The 15,408-nt window shown below is 44.9% G+C and overlaps 1 protein-coding gene across 3 annotated transcripts in view; it reads right to left on the minus strand.

Moving 5' to 3' along the window:
• CEP192 (centrosomal protein 192) overlaps positions 1–15,408 on the minus strand; it is a 1,292,743-nt gene that overhangs the window by 1,022,529 nt on the left and 254,806 nt on the right. For all 3 annotated transcript variants that reach the window (XM_029590939.1, XM_029590938.1, XM_029590940.1), the window contains one exon: positions 8,892–9,043. In XM_029590939.1, the coding sequence (XP_029446799.1) occupies positions 8,892–9,043 (152 nt within the window). The remainder of the gene's footprint in view (positions 1–8,891; positions 9,044–15,408) is intronic.

Below are 15,408 nucleotides of genomic sequence, written 5' to 3' on the forward strand. Positions count from 1 at the left end.
AGTCTTGCCATAGGAGTGACATGAACTGTGGATGCCATGTGGCCTAGTAATGTTAGAAACTGATGAGCTGTTGCTTGTTTCTTGGAGTGAATCGAGTTTGCCAGTAGGGAAAGTGTGTTTGCTCGATCTTCTGGTACAAAAGCCTTTGAGAGGCTGGTGTTCAAATCTGCTCCTATGAATTGTAGGAGATGGTTTGGAGTTAGATGTGATTTTGGATAATTGATGAGAAATCCCATGGAGTGTAGTAGAGCAATTGTTCGGTTGAGAGACTGTATTGCCCCTTGTTGAGATTGGCTTCTGATGAGCCAATCATCCAGATATGGGAAAACATGTACACCTTCTTTGTGTAGGTGTGCTGTTATTACTGCCAGACATTTGGTGAACACTCTGGGAGCAGAAGCTAGACTGAATGGTAGCACTCTGTATTGGAAATGTTGAAGGCCCACCATGAATCGCAGATATTTGCGATGAGGAGGGTATATTGGTATATGGGCGTAAGCATCTTGAAGATCCAGAGAACAGAGCTAATCTCCTGCATGAAGAAGTGGGAGCATTGTGCCTAGGGAAACCATCCTGAACTTTTCTTTCTTTAGAGATTTGTTGAGATTTCTGAGGTCGAGGATGGGACGTAGGCCTCCAGTTTTCTTTGGAATGAGGAAATATCTGGAGTAGAATCCCCTGCCCTGCTGTGACCTAGGCACTGGTTGAATAGCCATGGCTTTCAGGAGGGTGGATAATTCTATTTGTAATTGAATTATTTGGGAATTTTGTTGTGGGTAGGAAGTTGGTGGGAATTCTGGAGGAATTGAGAGAAAATTTAGTTTGTAACCTTGAGCTACAATGGAAAGTACCCATTGGTCTGTTATCTGTTCCCAATTTGAGTGGAAACATGAAATTCTTCCTCCCACTGGTATGTGTTTGGGGTTTAGGAGGGAGGGCCTGTTCTCTGGACTGTTGTTCAAAAACCCGTAGCTGGACCAGTCTGTGGAGGAGGCTGGGTACGGGCTGTTCTTGGTTGCCTGGATTGAGAGCGCTGAGTAGGCCTAGAAGGTCTAGACCTTGTAGGCTGATTGTGGTACCTTCTTGGTCTGTAGTATGGACGTCTAGGTTCTCGACGAGGAAGACGCCTAGGGGCCTGAGTTGTTGGTTCTTGTGGTAATTGGGACAGCTGTCTTAAGGTCTCTGTGTGATCCTTAAGTTGTTGGACAGCATCCTGTACTTTTTCCCCAAACAAATTATCTCCAAGACATGGCAGATCTACAAGCTTCTCTTGCACTTCAGGCCCAAGATCTGATGCTTTCAACCAGGCCCATCTTCGTGCTGTAATGCCAGCTGCTGCTGTTCTTGAGGCTGTGTCAAAATTGTCATAAGCAGCCCTTACCTCATGTTTCCCAGCCTCCAGGCCCTTGGCAATGATGGTTTGTGCAGATTCTTGGAATTGTTCTGGGAGAGAATTTGTAAAGTGTTCCATTTGCTTCCAGAGATCCCTTTGATACTGTGTCATATACAGTTGATAGGCGGAGATTCTGGAAGATAGAAGTGCACCTTGGTACACCTTTCTGCCAAGGGAGTCTAGAAAGCGATGATCCTTCCCTGGAGGAGCTGAGGAGTGTGGACGTACCCTTTTGGATTTTTTCTGGGCAGATTCTACTACCACAGATTGATGTGGTAACTGTGTCTTTTGAAAACCTGGTGCTTGCTGCACTAGGTAGGTAGTGTCCACACGTTTGTTAACTGCTGGAACCGTGCATGGGTGCTCCCATACTCGTTGTTGTAGGTCCAACAGCACTTCGTGGATAGGGATTGCCAGAACCTGTTTTGTTGGGTCCACAAACTGCAGTACCGCTAGGGTATGTTGTCTTGAATCTTCTTCTGATGAAAGCTTGAAAGGTATTGTGTCTGCCATATCTTGGACAAAACTGGAAAAGGATAAGTCCTCTGGTGGGGATCTTTTCCTTGATTCAGGAGGTGAGGGTTCGGACATGAACTCCTCAGAAGAGATGTTTGACCTTTGATCATCCCAAGAATCTTCTTCATCTGGTTCTTGATAGGGAGTTCTTGGGGTTTTTCTTAAATTTGTGGAAACACCCGATGGTCCAGGTAAAGGTTCAGCGATGGAAATCATTGGAGGGATGTTTTCTGTGGTTTTCTGAGGAGTTGTGTCGATGACTTTTTGGTATTTTTGTAGAAGACGTTGAAAAAGTGCTAATTCCTGAGGGTCACTATCATCTGGTTCTGTTGGTATCGATGAAATGATAGGTGGCCTCGATGTCGTTGTCGAGGGTGGTCTTCCCGGTGTCGATACTGTCGACGGCAGTACCATCGATGTCATCGGTATCGATGAAAGAGATGGAATTTGAGCATATATCGACGTCGATGACGTAATAATCTTTGGTGTCAACGTCGATTCCCTCTGTACCAGAGTCAAGAATGACCCCGGCATCGGTGTTACCACCTGCATCGGCAGGTTTGCCGGCATCGATGTGGTAAGCATCGGCATCGACAGAGAAGTCGGTACTGAAAACTGATCCTTCAGAGCCTGTGAAATCGCTTGTCGGATTAAATCTGACAATTCCGGCCGCACAACCGTTGGGAGCAGAGCGGTTGAGGGCGGTGGCGTAGGCTGAAGCACAAGTTCCTGAGACGTACCTTGTGTTGGATCTGTCGCCGGCAACGGAGTCGAGGTAGGCAGAGGCGTTGAAAACTCAGATGTGTTCTGATGTTTAGCCCGTTTCGCTGTCGAGACTTCCTGGGAAGCAGAGTCAGACAACGAGGGGCTTCGATGCCGGTGTCGATGTTTCGACTTCGATTTTTCTGTCGATTTTGTCGACGTCGAGGACGATGAAGGGGACGAATGATCCCCCCGACGGTCCCGGGCGAGGTTTTTTATGGACTATGCGCTTAGTCACTCCACCCGGAGATGACTTCGATGACTGCGACGGAGAAGGTATAAGTTGCAGGCTGAATAAATGCTCCATTTTTTCGAGCCTGGTTTTCCGGGTTTTTGGCGTCATCTCTGCACATTGTGGACAATTTTGTACATCATGTTTTTCACCCAGACACAGCACACATTCAGTGTGCGGGTCTGTAAGTGACATTTTTCTGGCACAAACAGGGCATTTTTTTAAACCTGTTGACATTTTTGTATCGATCGATGGCCGTCGATTCGACTGAGAAAAATTCTCTACTCTCCGAAAAAGAAAATCTGAGACAGGGTTACTTACCGGCCGGTAAGGAGAGACCCCGAGAGATTTTTTGTGAGAGAGAATATCAAATTTAAGACTATTAAGTCGAGAGAAAAAGTTGAGAAAACACTCAACGGCTCCGGACCAGCGATGCTAACTGCAGCGCGGAAAAACGAAGACTGAAGAGAGACACCTGTGGCAGAGAATATCATAGCATGCTGGGCATGCTCAGTGGCCTCACTGGGCCAGTCAAAAGTTTCTAGAAACTTTGACAGAAAGTTTTCCCGCCTGGGCTCCGTTCAGTGACGTCACCCATATGTGAGGACTAGCATCCTGCTTGTCCTGGGATAAAGGGAGTTAGGAATCTAGTCTTAAAAAGCTCAGGGTTACTGGAGTTTCTAGCTTCTCTGCAAATTAATTTTTATGTACAGGAAAGTTTGTGACAGTTCAATAGGAAATAGTTCAGAAGACTATTTCCACATTCTATTCTGCCATACAAATTCCATGACTCTTGGCAACATCCAAAAACGGGGGAACTCTTCAAAAAGAAACAATACGAATTGTGAATCCATACAGCTGGTTTATTTGATTCAATGTTCCTGTCCATCTTTATATGTCGGCCGCACCAGCAGGCAGATTAAAATACGGCTGCGTGAGCACAGAAGTCGCCTTTGAACAGGCGACATTGAAGCTCCTATTGTGAAATACTGTATCCAGGAACATCATGTATTTGAACAATTAAAGTGGACTATGTTAGAGAGAGTGCCACAGTGCGATCGAGGAGATGATCTCCATTATCAACTGAACTATCTCGAGCAATGGTGGATCTTTAAACTCTCCTCGCAGATGGTCTGAATGATAGTGTTGAATGGGCGTCACTAATTTAAATTATCAATATTCCTATTGGTAGTTCAGGTCTATGTCACAACACAATGATTGGCTGAGTATCAAGTCGTAAGTAAGTTTAAATACCTGTTGAAATAATATGGTGGATCCCAGTTTGGAAACGCTGAGGTCGTATAGCAGAACGAAAGAGGACACTGACACAAGGAACGGATGTAATAAAGCATTTAATCTCAGTTTGTCAATTGTATGACTGAATTAGTACAAGCAGAATATTTTTATCTCTGTGTCTTAGATATTGGAAATAGAATATTTGACTACTCCTGATGAAGCAAGCGAAACACGAGCCGTGTTGGGTTGTTCCTAAGACATTCAACGTTCTGCAAAGATAAGTGTCCTTTTGCTATTTACAAAAAAATCAAAAATGTATTCAAAAAAAGTTGATAACAACTGGCAAAACAGAGTGTGTGCGTGTGTGGAAACAGATGATTGACAGGGGGGGGGGGGAGAGTCTAGAAGTCTTCGCAGATCTGCAAAACATGGTCTCCTGGGCCAATCCATTGCTAAAAGCAGCAGTATCACCCTATGGCCTTCAACCCTCTGAACTATTCTACCGAACATGGGCCACGGAAGAAAGATATAGAGCAGCTAGTCTTCCAGACAGTTCTGTACGAAAAGCAGCGATACCCAAGGATTTCGGATCTCTCCTGTGACTAAAGAATCGAGAAACCTTCGCATTGTGAGAATTCGCCAGCATGTCTACAAACAGAAGGCCCCAGTGATCCACAATTAGCTGAAACGCCTTGTCCAATACCACCTATTCGCCTGGGTCCAGACTCTCCCTGCTGAGAAAATCTGATATTACATTGTCTTTTCCTAAAATGTGCAAGGCTGAGATCTCCTGGAGATGCACTTCTGCCCATTCCACATGCTGGCTGTTGGTTCCTCCCTGGTGATTAATGTAAGCCACCATCATGGCATTGTCAAATATTACTAGGACTGCTCGACCCTGCAGCTTGCCAGTGAACTGCAAGCACGCCAACCAGACTGCCCAGGCTTCCAATCTATTGATGTTCCCAAAAGACTCCTCTGAATTCAGCATCCTTGCGCCAATAGTTCCTAACAGTGAATTCCCCATCCCTGGAGGCTCGCATCTGTTCTGAGGCTGCCCGCATTTTCTTATGTTCTTATGTTCTTACCAACCAATCCAGAGATATCAGCCAAATTCCCTTGCTCAGATGATCCGCTTGCAATCACCACAAGGTGAGAGCAGACTTCCATCGTCAGGTGGAGCTGAATCAAGTAGTCCTGAGACTGCGGGTTCCAACGAGACAGCAGGGCCCGCTGAAGAGGCGGCATGTGTGCCCTCGCCGACGGCACCACTTTCGGGGTTGCCGCCAGAGTACCTGAAGATAAGACCACACTATTGGGCGTATAGTGTTCAACAAGAGTCAGACCTGCGTCATCAACTTCTGAATATGAGCTTCTGGCAAGAAAACTTTGCCCTGCTTCATGTCAAACCAAACACCCAGATACTACAAAGATTGAGATGGCTGAAGACTGCTCTTGGCCAGGTTCACCACCCAAGCAAGCTTATGCAACAGGGAGATCACCCTGCACATCACCACACGGCTCTCTTTCCAGAGACATGGACCGAATCAGCCAGTTGTCCAAATAGGATGGGATTCTAATACATCCATTTCTCAATATTACCACCACCACAACCTTGCAAAAGGTTCTGGGTGCGGTAGCCAAACCGAAAGATAATGCTCGAAACTGATAATGGCACCCCAACACCTCGAAATGCAGAACACACATGGGAATTTGGAGGAACACCTCTGACAGATCCAAAGAGGTCAAAAATTCGACTGCATGACCATTATCACTGAGCACAAAGTTTTCATGTGAAAATGAGTCACCCACAAATGATAATTGACCCCTTTGAGATCCAGGATGGGACAGAATGAGGCATCATTCTTGGACACAATGAAATAAATGGAATATTACAGCGTACTTTGGGATGTGGGTATTGGAACCACAGCCCTCAGACTGAGGAGCTTTGACAGTAAAGAGCCCATTGTCTGCTCCTTTTGCAGGGAGTGGCAAGAAGACACCATGAACACATCCTGAGGAACAATGCTAAACTCCAGCACATATGCTTTTCGTATCATTTCCAGGACCCACTGATCAAATGTATCTACCTATCTCTGATAAAATAAAGAAAAGCACCCCCCTAACTCTTGTTCCTGGGGGTGGGTCAGCAAACCTTCATTGGGAGGCTTGGGGGGTTCTGCTGCCCGAGTCCATGCACCATCTGGGCTGTCTGGGATTAATGGACTGTATACTACCATAAGAACGAGTTCTCTGAAAGGTCGCTCCTCTGTAAGGTCGAAAATGCATGGATCCCCGAACACGACCAATCACGGTAAAGGAGTGCGGCATCTGCTTCTTATCCTCTAGCAAGGAAGGAACTGGGGATTCGCCCCACTTACGGACCAGTTTCTCCAAATCGCTTCCAAATAAGAGCGAACCTTCAAAGAGTAATTTCATAAGGTTAGCCTTAGAGGTCGCATCGGCCGACCAATTTCTCAGCCATGTCTGACAGCGGGTCGCTATTATCGAACCCACCCCTCTGGCTGAGGTGCAGACCAAATCGCAACCCGCATCTCCCAAGGTGGCAGCTGTTCGATCCACAACTGCCCTGGAATTCACTCCAGAATCATCGATGTCCTGAGAAAGAAGTAAACAAGAGTGAGCCACCTAGGAACAACAAGAAGTTATTTGCAACGTCCTTGCCACTGCTTCAAATGCTTGTTTAAGGATGGTCTCATTCCTCCTATCATGAACATCCTTCAAGGCCACTCCTCCCTATACAGGGATAGTCGCCCATTTGGAGACAGCACAAACAAGTGTGTCCACCTTCAGAAAATAAACGCTCACCGCTGGATCGAAAGGGTACAGGCCTTCCAAAACTCGGTCCCCTTTGAAATTAACTTCTGGGGTGCCCCACTTAAGATCAATCATTTCTTGAATGGCCTCCATAAGTGAAAAAAAGAAGAGGTTTTATGCAAGGAAACCAAAATTGGATTTAATTGGCTCAGAATTGGAATCCGTCCCAGGCACTCTCAGCTCATCTCCAAAGAATTGCAACATAGTCCTGTATGGTTCCAATGCCAGAGGAATTTCCCCATCCTCCAGGGAATCAGGATCAGCTTCATCTGTGGCACCCGGGTCCCTAACAGGAAGTCCTACTGCTGATCTAGCTGTATTCCGTGGCTTAACAGCATTAACAGGCTGAAATTCTGCCCTAGCAGGATTAGGCAGGGCTGAGAACTGCCCTGAAGAAAGGATTGTAACCCTTGAAAAAATTCTTCCCAAAATAAGGAAGAATGATTCAAACCAAGAGGCACCTATGCTGCATCCACTGAGTTACCATCCCTGGAAGCCAGTCGCCATAGAAAAAAAGACGCATTGTCAGTGGCCACCAAGGAACAGACTGCAACAATGCGAAGATTTTACATACCGAACGCCGGAGGAACAGACTCATGAAGAGGGGACCCCGGAGCAGGAAGAACCAGCAAAAAAAATTCCTCTCTTTTTAGGAAAGAAACCAACTGCAACGCGGAAAAAAGGAGATTGAAGGGGGGTACCCTGCGTGGCTAATAGCATGCTGGGCCAGGCTCCATCTGTGAGGACTATCATCCTGCTTGCCTGAGAGAAAATAAATCTCCCTGAGCTTCCAAACAGCAGTGGCACAAGTTAGAGAGCACGCTAGGCTGAGGTGCCAGAATAAGACAGGCAGCGCATAGGGAAAAGAGTTTAGATTTCTTAGCTATAGATGCCATTCTTTTTCTTTTTTTAATGCGTCCAAATTTTTAGGCAACCAAAACATAGGCATCACAAGACTAGGAGCCCCAAGGATAAGAACACAAACAATATGCCAAAGCTAAGCGCACGGTTAAGCGCTTGTCTAGCCTGGTTGCCAGTTAACCAGGATGCCCAAATAGACACCCGTCTAAGCATACAAAACCTGGATGCACTAGACACAATGCCTGAACCAACACTTCTGAAGAGGGCAGCCGAGCGCACAGGCAAAGCGTGTGAAACACCTGCGCTCAGCCTTTCCCAGTTGAATAGATTGTCTCCAGCTGCAGGGGGGGAGAGGGCATGTGCTGTCACTGCCACACATGGCTTCCTGCACCCACTGCCTTTTGGCTGTCCAAGCAGCTTAAGTCCATGCCCGTTGAAAAACCAGCTACTGGACCAAGGCACTCATCTGAGAGACCATGCAAATCACCTCAGGAATTTTTAACTGAGGGAGGGACAATTTGGTATCATCGCAGGAGAGCAGGGTAAATTAATTTTCCATTTTCTCCTTCCAAAATCTAAAGCAATCCCCAGTAGGGAAATGCACGTCCATCATCTGCTGGAGACAGAGAATTCTGACAGGCTGATATCACTGCAGGAATTTGTTGCCAGAGAACGTGGTAAGTTCAGTTAGTATAGCTGTGTTTAAAAAAGGATTGGATAAGTTCTTGGAGAAGTCCATTACCTGCTATTAAGTTGACTTAGAAAATAGCCACTGCTGTTACTAGCAATGGTAACATGAAATAGACTTAGTTTTGGGGTACTTGCCAGGTTCTTAAGGCCTGGATTGGCCACTGTTGGAGACAGGATGCTGGGCTTGATGGACCCTTGGTCTGACCCAGTATGGCATGTTCTTATATACTGTGACATCAGTTTGCTCTGTCTCCATCTGCTGGTAGAGGTGCATAACCCACTGGTACTGAACCCATCTGTATGTGCTAGGAAAAAGTTTAATGTTAAACAAATACTTCTAAACAATTGCTCTTCACCACATACTTGATCATCATCATGGTTGGCAAGTAGAGATGCAGCATTAGCTTCTGGAAGTTCTTCTCTTTCAGTGTCTCCACGCTGCATTCCAGGAGGCACCAATTGCTTAAAATAAGCTTCCAACTGCTCATCATATAATGCGTCATCCAGATCATCATCTATAACAAAATTTCTATAGATTAAGAGCAGCAATTCAAGATAAACATTTTTCCTTTGTAAGTTACCACCAATAATTATGAAAAACACAGAGCTATATAGCTATACTAAAGATTTTACTGCTGCATAGAGCTTAAAACCTAGTCAGGAAAACTAGGGGGTTTCAGGAGGTTGTTTTTTTTTGGGGGGGGGGCTAAGAGGCTTACTATTTCCCTGTATATGGTGTGATGTTTTTAGAGTATGAATGAGTGAGTGAGTTTATGTATTTTAGGACACATTTCCAAAATTGTTTAAAAATTTGAGATAAATATATAAGAGAAAAATACACAGTTTTATTGTGTGGTTATCATATAGGTAGAGAAAGGGGTTGAATATCACCCATTGTGTGTACCTTGAACAGTCTCCTTTTTCATAAACAGTTGACATTCCAAATCACTAGAACAGAGCTTTCCAAACTGTGTGTCAGGACACAGTGTGTCACCTGCAGTGTGCAGGTGTGTCGCACAAGCCCGGTCCACATAGCCGCTCCCCTCCAGCGATTCTTTTATTTTTTTGTTTCCAGTTCGTGGGTTGCTTATTATTGGGCAATTTTTACTGTCAATCGTGGTTTTTTTGGGCTTGGTGAGTGGGACTTGAGCCCAACTGTCCCTGTCATTGGCTGCTGCTGCCGATGAGGCCTGGCCACCAAGAGTACTGACTGCAAGCAACAGTGTCTGGTTATAATAGAAGGTGTTATGCACCATGGTAGGCTTGAACCCTGAAGGGAGTGAAGCACTTAACTGGCAACAATCAAAAAGAAGAGGTACATGAGTGTGGGGGACAGTCATGTGGTGGGGGGAGAGAGAGATAAGCGTGTGGAGGACAGACTTGTGCTGAGGGGGAGGAGAAAGATGAGTGTGTGGGGCCAGACATGTGCTGGGGGGGGGGGAGAGATGAGTGTGTCAGGGACATACAATTTGTTTTATTATTGTTACTCAAATTATAACAATAACATTAATCTTGGAATATTATATTTTTTAAAATAAATGAAAGGTTGTGTCGTGAAACATTTTATGTATATATTTAAGGAAATAAACATAAATTGTCGAAATATGTTTTGTTCGTTTAACAATTAATCTCTAGTTTCCTTGTAGACTGAATTACTGTGTCATGAAATTATGTTTGTCTAAAAAGTGTGTCACCAACATGAAAAGTTTGGAAAGCTCTGCTGTAGAGGAACTTGGAGATGACACAGCTGATACCTGTGAGCCTGGGCTATGTGGATGAACTGAAGCCAGAGGAGGATTTGCCGTGTCAGCAGGTCTAGGCTTGGTTGTAATTGGCGGCGAAGTCGGTGGGGAAGCCATTGGTTGCTTGGCCCCCGCTTCTATGAACTCAAAGTCTGCAAAAAAAGGAACTTAGGGCCTGTGAGATTTGCAGCACGGCCTTAGATGCCAGATTGCACGGCTGTGGAGGAATCTGTCCACCATTGGATGGGGGTCTTGAAGGCAGTGCTGCCAGAAGAATGTCCTGCGCTCCTGTGCACTTTAATTGAGGACCTGGTGGAATTATGGGAGATGGTCTATGTCTCTTACGGAGTGGTTCCTGCATTTGAGGTGACAATCTCTTTCTCCTGGATACGGATGACAAGTCAGAAAAAAGGAATCTCCACTTCCTGAAGGACCCCTAGATGATGTGGAGTCAGGGTCAGACAGCAGTTCCACATCAACCTCAGGACGTCTTCACGGTTGTTTGCGGTGCGTTGAATGTCCTGAGCATTTGGAATGCGTCGATGGCGCTTTAGGAGTGTGACCTTTAGCCTTCTCAGAGTGTTAAGGACGCGATGAGTGTGCCATATGAGTCATAGTATGTGGACGCGCTGTATGCGCCCGTGTGTGTTGGACGCTCCGATTGTGCCGTATGCTTCGAAGTTTTTGGCACCAAAGGTCCTGAACAGCTGGGAACAGGTCCCTGATTACCACCAGACGCATCCGATGGCCTTTCTCCCTGAGGAGGTAAGTTACCCGGTCATAGAAACATAGAAATGACGGCAGAAGAAGACCAATCGGTCCATCCAGTCTGCCCAGCAAGCTTCACACTTCTTTTTTCTCAAACTTATCTGTTTCTCTTGGCTCTTAGTAACCTTAGGTTCTATTTCCCTTTCACCCCCACCATTAATGTAGAGAGCAGTGATGGAGCTGCTTCCAAGTGAAATATTAAGTTTGATTAGTTGGGTAAGCGGCAGCATAGCTCTCTGCCGTTGAAGCAGAGAGCAATGCTGGATATGCATTGAAAGTGAAGTATGCCTTGAAAGTCACATTAACTATCATCAAATATTGAAAAGCCTAATAATTGGTAATTGAATAAGCCTAATAATTGGTAAAACCTATAGCCCATGAACCCATCCCTGTTTTTTGTTTTTTTTTTGTTTTTTTTTAATTTGGAGATGGCAGCCCACCATCCTTCCGCTCCGTGAAGGTGGAACACCAACCACTGGCCACTGGCATCCCGCTCCGTGAATGCCTCTGTGGCTACTGCAGCTCCGTGCAGTGTTTTGCTGCCTCCTCTTTATACGCGTCCTCTAGACCTGATGGATCCACAGTGTTTATCCCACGCCCCTTTGAAGTCCTTCATAGTTTAGGACTGTGAAGGACTTCAAAGTTTTGGACGGTCCTTGGCTCTTCTGTGTGGGCGTTGGAGGTTGTGACAACCTGGGCCCAGTGACTGGAGCGGTGCAGAGTGGGTCTCGAGGTCCCAGTGAGAATCTCCTCTTGGTAGCAGATGCCGCCTTCTTCACCGGCAAGGAGTGAGTCAACTGCGTCAGGGCATGGGAGCCTGATGTTCGTAGGCATGCCATCTTCTCGGCGCGTTTTAGCTGTGCTCGGGGGGACATCCGACCACAGTCTCGGAAAGAGGCCTGGTCGTGGCCCAGCCAGATGCAGATGTAGCAATAGTTATGTCCATCTGTGATGGACATAACTTTACCGCACTGGCAATATTTGAAGCCAGATGGATTTGGAGCCATCGCGGTAGCAAAACATTTGAAAAATTTGAAGAATGACAAAAAGTATAAGAAAAATCCCCACGTGTGAACGGCTCACGGAAAAAAAAAAAAAAGACTGATGGGAGGACTTAGGTTTGTACGCGAAAACTACCGCGCAGCTGCACAGAACTCAAAGCTCTGTCACGCACTGAGAAAATCTCTACCTACTTCGGTCTCGTGCACGCTCCCAGACAGCATGGCTAATTCAGACTGCTATCTACGGGAAAAGGATAATATGCATTTTTCCCACCTCAATCTACAATCAATACACCATAATTAAAGCAAAATCAGGTTTGTAGAATTTTGTGCAAATTAAAAAAAAACTGAAATATTCCACCAAAAAGCTTAAACAGGGTCAGAGGGAGGAATGGATGGTATATGAGCTTAAGTATCCTTCAGATTTAGGACACATCCACTCTCTTTCTCCTGGATGAAAGGAAGAATTGTGTGGAGGGAGTAGATTCTTCTTCGAACTTTTTAAATCCAAGATAGGTCTCAATCTCCCAGATTTCATATGGGGATAAAAAAAAGGCATGAGTAGAAATCTTAGTCATGTTGACAGGGAAGTACAAGTTAGAACATAAACATATGCCATACTGGGTCAGACCAAGGGTCCCTCAAGCCCAGTACCTTGTCTCCAACAGTTTAATCATAGGTCCAATTTTTGAATATTTAAGCATTTTTTTCAAACATTTTTGCAAGAAATCATAAACGTTAAAAAGTGCACTACTTCCCCATTTTTCAGGCCTAAAGTAACTTAAAAAAAACGGGGAAGTAGTGCACTTTTTAACGTTTATGATTTCTTGCAAAAATGTTTGAAAAAATGCTTAAATATTCAAAAATTGGACCTATGATTAAAAGTGAGCCCCTCTTATTTATTGATGGAGCATAACGCAAGGCTCTGAAAGATAACAGTTAAGGGGTTTATGTGATGGTCCCATAAATCACAAAATTTATAAAGTAAAAATTGGCGAATACGTTTATTTTTGTGTATTCCCTATTAATAGCAGTTTATAGATTTCTCCTCCAAGAACTTACCCAAACCAATTTTAAACCCAACTATACTAAATGCCTTAACCACATTCTCTGGACACAAATTCCAGAGCTTGCATGCTGAGTGAAAAATAATTTACTCCAATTTATTTTAAATGTGCTACTTGCTACGTTCATGGAGTGCACCCTACTCCTTGTATTATTCGAAAGAGTAAACAGTTAGCAAAATTGCTTACCTTGTAATAGGTGTTATCCCAGGACAGCAGGATGTAGTCCTCACATATGGGTGACATCAGTAATGGAGCCCTATGTACGGAAAAACTTCTTTCAACGTTTTTATGAAACTTTTGAATGGCACCAGAGTGCCTACTGAGCATGCCCAGCATGCCATGATATTCCCTGCTACAGGGGTCTCCCTTCAGTCTGTTTTGTAGCAATTAGCGTTAGCCAAAAAAGAAAATAATAAAACGTATCGGACCCAACTCCGGGGAGGTGGGTGGGTTTCATGAGGACTACATCCTGCTGTACTGGGATAACACCTATTACAAGGTAAGCAATTTTGCTTTATCTCAGGACAAGAAGGATGCTAGTCCTCACATATGGGTGATTAGCAAGCTACAGGCTGAGTCATTTTGTGGTGAAGCAACAGTGAAGTACTGTTGTTGAAATGAATCAGCCGAAGATCACAGCAGGTTGGATGTAGAAGGAGTTGGGATTACACTGGAAACAAGTTCTTTAAGACTGATTGTCCATAGGCTGAATCTTGTCTTCCTTCTTTGTCTAAACAGTAATGAGCTGCAAAGGTGTGAAAAGAACTCCATGTTGCGGCTTTACAAATGTCCAGAATAGGTACAGAGCGAAGGTTTGCTACTGAAGTTGACATTGCTCTGACTGAATGTGCTTTTACTCGCCCTTGAAGAGTAAGGCCTGCTTTCTCATAACAAAACTGTATGCAATCTGCTAGCCAGTTTGATAAAGTATGTTTTCCCACTGCTTTACCTGGTTTGTTTGGATCATAAGATACAAATAGTTGACTGGATTTCCTTTGGACTGTAGTGCGGTTTAAGTAGAAGGATAGAGCCTGCCTACAGTCCAAGGTATGTAAGGCTCTTTCTCCCTGGTGAGAGTGAGGCCTTGGAAAGAAGGTTGGTAAAACTATAGATTAGTTCAGGTGGAATTCCGTGACTACCTTAGGAAGGAATTTGGGATGAGTACGGAGGACCACCCTGTCATGTAGAACTTTGTAAAAGGTTCGTATGTGACAAGTGCTTGTAGTTCACCGACTCTTCTAGCTGATGTAATGGCTATGAGGAATACAGTTTTCCATGTAAGAAATTTAATGTCACAGGTGTCTATGGGTTCGAATGGGGAACGCATGAGCCTGGTTAATACTACGTTCAGGTCCCATTGTATGCTTGGGGAATGAACTGGAGGTTTAAGATAAGTTAAACCTTTCATAAATTTACTGACGAGAGGCTGTGTCTCCCAGCTTGTTATGGTAAGCTGAGATTGCACTCAAATGTACTCTTACAGATGAAGTCCTAAGACCAGAGTCTGAAAGATGGTATAGGTAATCTACTAGTGAGGTAGTGGGGCAAGTGAAAGGATCTATAGATTTCTGAGTGCACCACAAAGTAAACAGTTTCCATTTGTAGGAATAATTCTTTCTAGTGGAAGGTTTACGTGAAGCTATCAGCACTTGAGATATAGTGGTTGGAAGGTTGAGTGGTTGTAAGATCAAGCTTTCAACATCCATGCTGTCAGGGATAGGAAATGAAGGTTGGGATGGTGCAACCGACCCTGATCCTGAGTTATGAGAGTGGGAGCTACTCCCAGACGAATTGGATCCCTGACTGAGAGGAATAGCAGTGTGGGAAACCATACCTGTCGAGGCCAGTATGGGGCTAGGAGTATCATTGTCCCTTTGTCCTGTTGCAGCTTCACTAAAGTTTTGGTTATGAGCGGTATCGGTGGATACGCGTATAACAGGCCTTAGTTCCAATGGCGAGCAAAGGCGTCCTTTGGTAGGCTGTTCTCCTGTTGTAATAGGGAGCAGTAATTGTTCACTTTGTAGTTCAGATGAGATGTAAAGAGATCTATTGTTGGTTGACCCCAGCGTTGGAAAATCTTGGTTGCTATCGCTGGATCCAAGGACCACTCGTGTGGTTGGAACTGACGACTGAGGCGATCGGCTATTATGTTGCGGATGCCTGCTAGGTAAGTGGCTCGTAGAAGAATGTAGTGTGCTAAGGCCCAGTCCCAAATCTGGGCTGCTTCTTGGCAAAGGAGGTAGGAACCTGTCCCCCCTTGTTTGTTGATGTACCACATGGCTACTGTGTTGTCCGTTTGGAT

This window comes from Rhinatrema bivittatum, chromosome 2 (genome assembly GCF_901001135.1).
Source record: "Rhinatrema bivittatum chromosome 2, aRhiBiv1.1, whole genome shotgun sequence".
Taxonomy (NCBI): Eukaryota; Metazoa; Chordata; class Amphibia; order Gymnophiona; family Rhinatrematidae; genus Rhinatrema; species Rhinatrema bivittatum.